Raw genomic sequence first — 10,159 nt, 5'->3', positions numbered from 1 at the left:
AATTTCTCTGAGCTTGCTGGCCAGCCATGTATTGCTGATTAGCATGAGCTTGAGAAGGAAGCATATTGTTGGCTGTGGGCCTAGCCTGGAGAACGGTAACGGTGCTAGTCTGTTGGGGGTAGGTCTGGACCAAGGCAGCCATATTCCTGACAAGTTTACAACAGGTCACAACAAGAATTCCTTTCTTAGCCGTCGAGAGGCAAATGTGGACCTGTCCGACTGGGCTCACAAAGAACGGGGTTGCGGATAGTAACGCTGCGAGTACCGATCAATGTGAGTTAGAGAGCCAGATGGAGGGCAATCTGTGGCGCGCAGCAGGTCAGCCGAAAGTTCAAGAAGGAAAACAGAGTAGCACAGAATTCCTCGCGTTTGGGAAATCTGGGGTACTGGAGGGCGGGGGTTGCTAACCTTGAGGAAAAGAAACAACGAGGCCTGGATCGAGCCTGTCGTGGTTGCGGTTACTTCTCTGCTTGAACAGTGAAAGGCGAGTAACGTCTGATGAATCGAAGGTCGCCTGCGGCCGAAAGGGGGTAGGAGGAGTGTGTAAGAACGAGTGGTTATATGGTGTCGATTTGGACTGTTACGAGCAATCCCACCGTCACCGTCGACAACTTTTGTAGGTCTGACGCCCGACTGGTGGCGAGATGACCCGTCGATGGCCAAACTGATTCAGGAGCTCTCAAGTGATTCAAGCACGTGGGAGGGCAAGAACGCTTTGATTGTTTGGATACCCAAGCAGAATGAGGGACAGGATCTCTCAAAAATATTGACAGGCCTGATATAGACAAGGACAGAGCCTTGGTGGAGGAGCTTCGCAAATGTCGGAAGAGATGGGTGGTGTGGGCAGATGTCGGTGTTCTACGTCGTCACGGAGAAGACAGAAAGGGAGGATGGATGGCAATGGTGCAGTACGCTGTAGAGCCGATAAAAGATGCGATCGAAAAGAAATAGAATGGACGACAGGAGACCAGTACGGTTCTGGCAGGGTACGCTCGGGTTCGTGAGAGGGCAAATGCTGTTGGCGAAGCGATTCGTAGAGAACGGACAGAACCTTTGAGCGGATTCAGGACTGTCTGGCTGATGAGTGGCACGTTTGAAAGGGGAGGGGGGTCGCCGTCGGGGGGAGGGGGGAAAGGAGTACGGGGAACGAAAGAAAGAATGAGACGAGGCTAGGAGGGGGAGAGCGAAGGAACAGTCACGATCCCTCTTCGTTGTTGACAACGATGATGATGATGGACGAAAACGCAAAGGGGAGAAGGGGGAAAGGAGTACGGATGTCGGGGTCGAGATGGTAAGATTGTGAAGGTTTCCGTATCGTCCTTGCTCTTTGGTGGTCCTCCGCCCGCCTGGGTGTCGTCTCTGTCTGGCTCCTCTGGCCGACCAAGCGAATCTGCATCACAGGCAGGGACGCTACTTTGCTACGCCACTACGGAGCTCAGGGGGGCCCACTTACAGCGACACTGTGCGACTTCTCAGTGGCCCGCCCCTGACACCATGTGTGAGACATTATGTAGTGCGAGAGCAGGCTTCCTACTCTCCGCCCGCCGGCCACAGTGGTGCCTGGCTTGCGCTTGCTGGCTTGGAACTTGCCTAGGACGGCACGGGTGGTAGGTAGGAAGTCTAGCATGCTCGCCTCGCTCCTTTGGGGGGTCTCGCACAGGGCGCGCACCCGGCTGGTGTTTACAGACGCGACACGGTCATCAGTGGAGCACCGTACTCTATTTCGGCCTGTGCCTGTGCCTGTGTCGAAAAGCTATCGATTGACGAGATGGTGCTAACGATCTAGTGTCGACAAAATGGTGAACCGCTTGCGCAAGCGCCCCCTTTTATTTATTTCGCTGAACTTGTGCACTGTACCTGATGATCAGCTTCGAGACGCCTGCTCGCAATCATCCGGCCGGTCGGTCGCGGCTTCTGCCCTTGAGAGGCGGGCTGTTGTTGCTGAATGAAACTGCCACAGCACAGGCTTCATTGGTCATCCGAATCTATCGCTCTTTTTCGCCTCCGTTTTCACAGTCTTCTCACAGGGAAATTTACCTATCGCATTTCAGACATGTAGGACGCTCATACTGTATGGACTGAACCACCTATGCTGCACGTACATGGACAGGTGCCTACTTAGGTACCTTACTTCAAGTGCACCCTGCCCAGTACACATTATGATGAACCCCCCCCCCCCTTCTCCTCCTCTCTCTTCTGTGTCTTCTCTCCACTCTCCTCCCCCTTGTCTTGCCTCCCATGCTGACTGCACGATGCAAGAGCGACCGCGTTGAAGCTGCAGCCAGCGAAGCTCGCGTTCCCATTGGACGTGAGCCCCTCGAGTTGGCATTGATCGGAATGGCGCTAGACTAGGGCCTGTCGGGATGGGAGATGGGTTGATGGGGTTCCAGTGCAAGGCTCTTGCTCGATGCTGCAATCCAGGTGAACCAGGTACTGCCTGTCCATCAGCGTCTCATCAATCCTTAACACGAGCATGACTTGGTCATCAAAAGAATTCCCCGACCTGGCCCTACATAATCAAACTCGGCGACGATTTCGATCTCCCGCGCCTCCGTTCATCACACTCAAGAGATGAAGCTAGTGAGAGACTGTCTGATCATTGTCAAGAACCTTCGTTGACATGTTCGGCGGCAGCAGCGCGCGGCTGTCCTTTGTCTCTGATCTGGCCTCCTTAACCCGACAGGACGCGACAGGGGCTGGCTGTGGCGGGACTAACGAGCACTTGGCCATCAGATGAATCGACGCAGAGGAACACCAGGGGAAACACTGGGAAACCATACAAAGCCCACGGCCAAGAGATCCCTGACACCCAACGCACGCCGCGTCTCCACCAAGGGTACCGGTACCTTGTCGAGATCCTGATCAAAGGGATCCGTTTCCCACGCTACTGCGTATGTAGAAGTACGGCAACTTGACGGACCGGACTTTCCACACGAACCCGAGAGATCACTGAGACCCTGTCTGTCCGCATTCTCTCCCTGCTGTCGAATGCAGGAGAACCATCACCAATCAATAGGTGATCTTGTAAGATGAGGTATAAGCCCTTTGCGTCTGCCTCCCTGCCATGCGAGAAGCTTTTGCACCAGCAGCAATTGTGATTGCTGTTGTCGAGGGAGCTTGAGGCTTCCTGGTTTCCTCTCTCTCTCTAATCGGCGTCCCCCTGTGAAAATCTGAAAACCAACACATGCACTGCTCGCCTCGCAATCCATATTCTGTCGGTCGGCTCTTGCCTTTGTGAGTACTGATCGTCATTTTGCAACGGCGCTTCTTCGTATAGCCAGAGGGGCGAGTTTTTGACGGGCTTTCAAACGTTCCGTTCGATCAGCATGTTCCTTCCCCTGTCCTTTGTAACAACGGAGGCCGACAGCATCCGAAATCTGCCTTCTGCAAGCGGCAGGGCGACGGAACCTCGTATTGCATCGGCTCGCTTTACTAGGCTCTCACGTCACCCCACCACACTGTACATCTAGACTTTGTTAGCAGTGGCAGCTATCGAGGTATATGAGCGCGTTTTCGGGCACCTCCAAGGCAGCGCCTATTAATCGCACAGGTTCGAGCACCAAGTGGATGCAACCACGACAGACGGCTCAATAAAAGCTCGACCCACGTGTCATCAACCGGGAGTAGACATTATAGGCCTCGAGTTCTTATATGGCCAGGGAGCTTGAGTCCGTGGGCTTTTCCTATATTTGGGCCTCTCGCCCTGCATCTCGTCTCTTTGAAGTCCACGCTCGACGGACAAGTTTCCATGTTGGCATGGTCGCAAACAAGCCGTCGCCAGGCGAACGAGCCGATCAAGTCTCTTAACCTTGTCGCGCATTGCCAGACAACTTCTACGGGCAGGCAGGGTTGTGCCAGACTCATGTCGGACACTCTGAAGATATTCTTCGTCGACTGAACCATCTTTTGACGGCCTGTTGTTGTGCGCACCCAGACTCCGGTGTGCGTGCGTGTGCATGTATGGCCTGACCTCTTGCCACCTTACCCGGTTCGGGCGCCATGCTTGGGATTCTAGTGAAGACGCGTATGCAAGGAGGCTTCATTCCGGCACTTCTAGGCCCGCAGCAAGGGCCACCATGATGAATCGGCTCGTAAGCTTTTACAACAGAAAAGAGGACATTTCGATCATGAGAAATCGACCCAAGGGTCAGTATTCTAACGGGAGAGGGGCCCTTTTTCTCGAGCGTATCAGGACTGTTTGTGGAGGCAATGCGCGACCTGTATTGGGCCTTCAAGCAGAGCAGTGAAGGGAGGCACTGTCTAGCCTCCTCATCTTCCCACAGCAGCCAGGTCGCAACCTGCCAGGGGGTCGGATGAAACATCAGCTCTAGCAGGTGGTCTAGTACTGGGTGACGTGCTAAAATCGGGAAAGTCGGAGACATGGATCTCACATGCAACCTCTTTCCTCTAGAGTTCGTACACTCAACTGAACTCAGAATCGCGCTCCTCACGACTCAAGAGCCAGGCTCGGCGCTCTTTCACCTAGTGGGGATGACGAGGCGGGCACTCAGTCTTCAGAAGTTGCATGCCTCCTGATGAATATCATGAGCTTTGAGTTTCCTTCACTACCTTGACATCAATGCATGATGCAGCGGAAGTTCTCTCTGAACGAACCCACAATGGAGCAAAGTGAGCGATTCCCCAAAGGAGCATCGGCAGCATGGCTCAGAGAAGGACATGTTGACGCCACGGAATCTGATGATTCGAACGTGCCCAAAGGCATTTATTCTGGTACGTAGACGTGGCACCGACCAAGTTTACGCATGGGTGGGCTGGTACACAGTATCGCCGTGTCACGGCCCCGCACAAGCCATGCTGTGGATTTTACAATGTCGGGTCCGTGAGAGGTCAGATTGTGACCGCACGATATCTCGGGAGCTTCACTGCATGCTCAACACCCGACTCGTCGATAAGCATAAGACAGGCGCCGAACATTCCTCAACCTTGCCAAGCACGGCACCTCGACGAGGTCGGACTCGACTTCGACGCATCATCCGAGCTCTCAGATATCTCTGTGCAACGTTTGCCTTCAAGCCACGTTCGGCACCCGTCATGATGAGTGTCGGACATGGCCTGGCTATGCTACCTAGCAGTTCAATCTCTTGAGACGGTACAACAACAACACTGGGGGGAAGCATGTGATCCATGAGAATTACTTTGTGAGCTGACTAAAGCCTTTGTGTAACCCGTCAATTGAACCTCAACCGCGTTCAACGTTGACGACCCAGGTGGTCGTCATGCTCGATCACAGTCAGACGCTGCTACTCGCCGAAACACATGAGATAAGCAGGCGTCATATAACAAAATTCGACACGGGCAGTATCATTCAACCATGAAGACGAATGTAATTGATTGGTAAATTTATTCATCGGGCTTCGAGGACTACTCCAGCGACCAAGTAGGTGGCACAAGGCACAATCTGACTGCCTGGGAAAGAATATTGACACCTTAAAGTTGACCAGCCGATACTTCTCTCGGGCTTCTTTCTTCCCTGTTGTGGGCAGCAGAACAAAACGACCCCGACGGGGACTGTTATTTGCGAGACTTCTACATGCCGCATTCGAGAGCCGACGGTGATGTGACCACACCCTCCACATGACGGCTACTCGAAAGAAAGGAAGAGTTGCCATTGGCCATAGCAGTAAGCATAACCAGAAGCTATTGCGCACACTTCGACAACCTGACGTAAACGGCAGAATCAGCGACTGCTACAACACATTGAATAAAAGCACTGCCATGACCAACAGCCTTCGACAGAGCTGGGGGTTTATGGCAACTTTGGACCGAAAGAGGGAGGTCAGATTTCAGTATGACCGGCGGTCATCTTCTTTCAAGAAATCCAGAACACTTGCCAAAATGGCTCATCATGCGGACGCCTGATATTGGCGTTGTGACGAATCCTTCATGAAGCCTGCGGCCAGGTCACAACACAATTGAGGCGCAAGCTCAGATTCTCGTGACGCAACAATGCGCCAGACGCGAGATGCGAGCGAGAAATGCGCATCAATGGCCTTACTCCCAACCAGCGCCCGCCTGAAGGGACCCCGGTTTGTCCCGGCCGTGACCAAACAAGGCACTCCTGTGATGCATCATTCAGCATTGTACCGCGTTCCCGGCGGCCATGGTTGCCTCTCATTTGCACCTGTGAGACGACAAGTTCACATGGGCATCCAGCGGCGTAGATGTCAGCACCCGCTTCGATAAAAGACAGCCTTGCCAGACACACAAGGATGACGGCAGCCGCCAGGGGAGCGGGCCAGACGCGGTAAAGTCCAAGAGATGCCGCCGCACCAATGGCCTGCTGCTCTGCCTGGGCTTTTTTTTCCGTTTCGAAGCCACTCTCACATCCGACGACCCGTGACATCGTGTTGGAGTCCCAAAGCGGAAGGCAGTTACACATCTGCTGCGGCAGGAAGCTTGGGCATGAGCTGATGACGGCGACGGCGCGAGTGGCGCGGGACCGTCGTGCAGGATATGGCGCCTCCAAATCCTCCTCGATTCCCATGATTGCCACGCCCGACCTTCCATTCGACAGGTCCATGAAGATGTGAAGATTCGGGCCAGCCCGGCCGATCCAGCCGCAGTGGGGTACCGAGGCCGGGAATGTGTCCCGGTGTTTGTGCTGACCACTGGCGACCCTTGTTGCCCGCCGCATCTGCAGTGGTCGCATGTGCATGTCAGGGAAGAAGCGAAAGAGTGGAAAACAAAACATGAATGTCAGCATAAGCACGAGCTGGCGCTAAAGAGTCCAGCAGTTCTACCAAACCGTGCTGTTCCCCACCACGTGTGGCGTTGACAGCCCGTTTGACCGGTCGCCAAGAGAAGCTTACTCTACTTCACACGAGACCGTCAAGTGACAAGCATGTCTCACTTCACACTTCGCCTTCGACGCCGACCGGTCAGAGTCGCGACAATGGAGGGCAGGATTGACAACGCGAGTACGATGATGGCGGATGACTAGCCGTACCGTCCGAGCACAACAGCTAGGAAAGCGCGCGACTATGGAGAGGCACCAAACTCCATAGGAGGCTGCTTACATTGCATCACTTTACCTGACCGATATTTCGATCGAGGTACCCTAAGCTAGTAAGGTAAGCTTGCTAGATGGTCGCGACTGGACGAGGGAGACTGGTTAAGGAAAGGTTAGTTGAAACGGTTCTGCTGACCTCAGCAATCCCAGCAATCCGGGAGTCCTGTCCCAGAATGCCCTGCTTGCCTTTCTTGTCTGAAAGATTGGAGAGCTCGTTGGGAGCTCTCCGACATGGGACGAATAGGGGCTGGTCAGTGCCGTTGACCCGGTCTGCAGCCTGCTGGTCTGGTCGTAGACCTGCAAGGCACCAATCTGCCCCCAAAAGTAGATTCCGCGAGAGGCGAGGTGCCTGGGGGCGAGGACAGGACAGAGTCATGTGCCCAGCGCGTGCGCTGACGACAGGACGTCGTTCTCGCCGAGCTGTGAAGCCGGCTGAGGTGGGCGGTTGTGGAGTTGCCTACGGACTCACCGCGCCTCCTTCGCAATATATTGCAACCGACGAAGAAAATGAACTCAACACAGCAACCCCTGCGAGTCTGTCTTTTCGAGTAGTTTTCTTGCGACGACAACTTTCATAAGCTTCATCTACCGCACTCTCGGTGTCTTGGCTCCGGCGCTCTGCCAAGATCTGGCGATACTAGGAGGGGGGGATTGTCCCAATCCGTACGTGGCCCCGGTCAGCCAGCCTCACAGCCACATCAGAGAGCGCTGACGAGCTCACCCATGTCCACTCCCGAACGTAGGTGCCTTGGATGCCAAGCATTCCATGATACCGCTTAAGGTAAGTAGTTGACGGGGGGTCGTTCATCTCATCGCACTGCGTTGGCGCGGGGTTGGGGTCTCTTCCTAGGTAGGTAGTTCTGGACTCGGATAGTTTGGTTCAAGGTTAATCATCCTGGAACGAAGGGCACACAAAAAAAAGCTTCTCCACCAATGCTATGCGAATACGCTGCAACAGCAATTACTCCACCACCAACGCTCACCAAGAGTCGAACAACGACGTTCGAGATGTTCCCGTCCTGCCTGCCATCAGACGGCTCAGCTGCCTGGTTGAGGCCTCTTTGTCGACCACGGGAGAGAGAGACACGGGTAGGCGAGTAAGCTCAGCTGAGCTGACGTGCTGGCACACGCAAAAGCAGCCTGGCTGATACCGGATCACGGCACCGACAGCCCTTGCACTTGCCTCTTTGGCCACAGCGCGAGCCCTCGTGCGCCCGAAGCCGATGGCGGGCGCAGCGCGATCCCATCGATGTCGAATCCCTGATCTCGAGTGCGAAATATTCTCCATCGACCACACCCCTCTCTCCCGTCCCTCCGGCCCCTGGGGCTTTCCGATACGACCCTGCCCCTCAGAAGAGACTTGGCATACTCGGCACTCATCGACGACCTGTCACCCACAGCGTCGACTGCAACATGCCGTCTCTGGCCATGCATGGCCGTGCCGCTGGCAGCATGGCCATGATGTTGACAGCGCGGAGACTTTTGGGTATAAAACCCTGGGGTGAACCCGCGGCTTGGAGACGTTTGTGCTACTGCCTCATCACGCAACATCTCGCACAGCTCCTCTTCTCTTCTCAGATTCTTTGAACTGCATCTCTCTGTTCTTGTGGCTCTGGCTCACGTCTCTTGCTCATCCTTCAACGCCGTCCATACTCCTTCAACCACTTCTCAAGCCTCATCATCCCCCTTTTCACCATGAAGTCCTTCTTCGCTCTCGCCACCCTGGCCAGCCTGGCCGCTGCCATCTGCGACCACGGCACAACCTTCTTTCCCCGGAGCGTCGACGAGGTTCACGTTGCCGATTTCGGCTTCAACGAGCTCGATGGCCCGCTAAACTGGCACGCTCTGGCCCCTGGTAACATCAACTGTGCCAAGGGCAAGAACCAAAGCCCCATCAACCTCGCCTCGTCGGAATGGAAGACGGTGGCTGGCAGCAGCCTCGGTTTCAACATTGACACGGTCCCCAACACGGGCGCGAAGTTCCTGAACCTGGGCAGCACCGTCGAGGTTGTTGCTAACGGCACCCTGGTTCGCAGCGGCAAGACGTATAACCTCGTCCAATTCCACTTCCACACGCCGAGCGAGCACCGCGTGGACAGCGAGCACTACCCCATGGAGGTGCACTTTGTCTTCCAAGCTGCCGGTAAGTCTGACACTGTTTTATTTCCTCCTGTATATCACGCACTCGGATGCTTCCTGGTCTCCGTCCAGACCATGTGGTTGTGGTTCGGGGCTGTGCAACCTTAATTTGTTGTAACCTTAAGTTGTTGCACAGCTATCTCCCCTTTCCCCTTTCCCTTACGCGCATGGCCACCTTATATCATATATAGTGGTGCCAAGACCCCGGGACCCCTCGCCCCCTGACCCTACTCCTCGTACCACCTACCAGTACATTCTCTGGCATGCACACCCACCTGACACGCTCCTTGCAGATGCGTCCCTTTCCGTCGTTGGTTTCCTCATTGAGGTTGGCAACGCCAGCCAGGCCCTGAAGCTCTGGCCCAATGTCTTCAAGAACCTCAACGACATCCGTGACCCCGGCACCCTGACCAAGACCGGCCCCCTGTCCTTCAACGAGCTCAAGAACCACCTCGCCAAGTCCGCCGTGTTCCAGTACTCGGGCTCCCTGACTACCCCTCCCTGCACCCAGAACATTGCCTGGAACGTCGTCAAGCAGCCTGTCTACATTGACCTCGCCAACTACATCAGGGCCAAGAGCGTCATGAAGTTCAACTCGCGCATCACCCAGAACTTCCCCGGCGAGATCAACCTCATCGAGAACGCCTGCAACTCTCTGTAAGGGAGTTGGCCTCTCTGGTTGCTGTGATTTCTTCTTCTTCTTCTTCTTCTTGTTCATCATCTTTTTCCTGATCTATATTTTCCTCTCACATTATCACGAGGGCGGAGTTCACGAGGGCGCCGGTCACGGATGCATGGGCGGCTTTCTCGCCGGAGTTTGCGGCAGAGAGCGAGTAAGTGGTTGGGCGGGTGAGCGGGTGGTTGCATCGGTGGGCGGTGGTCGGTGGTGGGTGGAGGGTTTCTCCTTGTCCCTCTCAAGATGAACGTCATCTTGACATGTGTTTTGGGGGTTTTTAGACCCCTTGTCATGTTTTGCTCCACCACTTGTCG

At 55.0% G+C, this 10,159-nt stretch overlaps 3 protein-coding genes across 3 annotated transcripts; 1 reads left to right on the top strand and 2 right to left on the bottom strand.

Moving 5' to 3' along the window:
• Window positions 1–2,729: 2,729 nt before the first annotated feature.
• Window positions 2,730–3,533, bottom strand: VDBG_08879 (hypothetical protein; the record flags this gene model as incomplete). Its single annotated transcript, XM_003001037.1, has 1 exon — window positions 2,730–3,533. A coding segment is annotated over one exon (147 nt), but the record flags the coding sequence as incomplete, so codon positions are not given.
• A 190-nt stretch (window positions 3,534–3,723) lies between these two features.
• On the bottom strand, window positions 3,724–4,679 carry VDBG_08878 (hypothetical protein; the record flags this gene model as incomplete). Its single annotated transcript, XM_003001036.1, has 2 exons — window positions 3,724–4,482; window positions 4,619–4,679. 2 exons carry the CDS (start codon window positions 4,677–4,679, stop codon window positions 4,448–4,450), a joined length of 96 nt encoding a protein of 31 aa, XP_003001082.1.
• Window positions 4,680–8,725: 4,046 nt separating this feature from the next.
• VDBG_08877 (carbonic anhydrase) lies at window positions 8,726–9,830 on the top strand (the record flags this gene model as incomplete). Its single annotated transcript, XM_003001035.1, has 2 exons — window positions 8,726–9,173; window positions 9,463–9,830. 2 exons carry the CDS (start codon window positions 8,726–8,728, stop codon window positions 9,828–9,830), a joined length of 816 nt encoding a protein of 271 aa, XP_003001081.1.
• Window positions 9,831–10,159: the final 329 nt, after the last annotated feature.

This window comes from Verticillium alfalfae, genomic scaffold (assembly GCF_000150825.1).
Source record: "Verticillium alfalfae VaMs.102 supercont1.13 genomic scaffold, whole genome shotgun sequence".
Lineage (NCBI taxonomy): Eukaryota > Fungi > Ascomycota > Sordariomycetes > Glomerellales > Plectosphaerellaceae > Verticillium > Verticillium alfalfae.
Note: the sequence above shows the minus strand (reverse complement) of the source record. Positions and strands in the feature narration are given on the sequence as shown.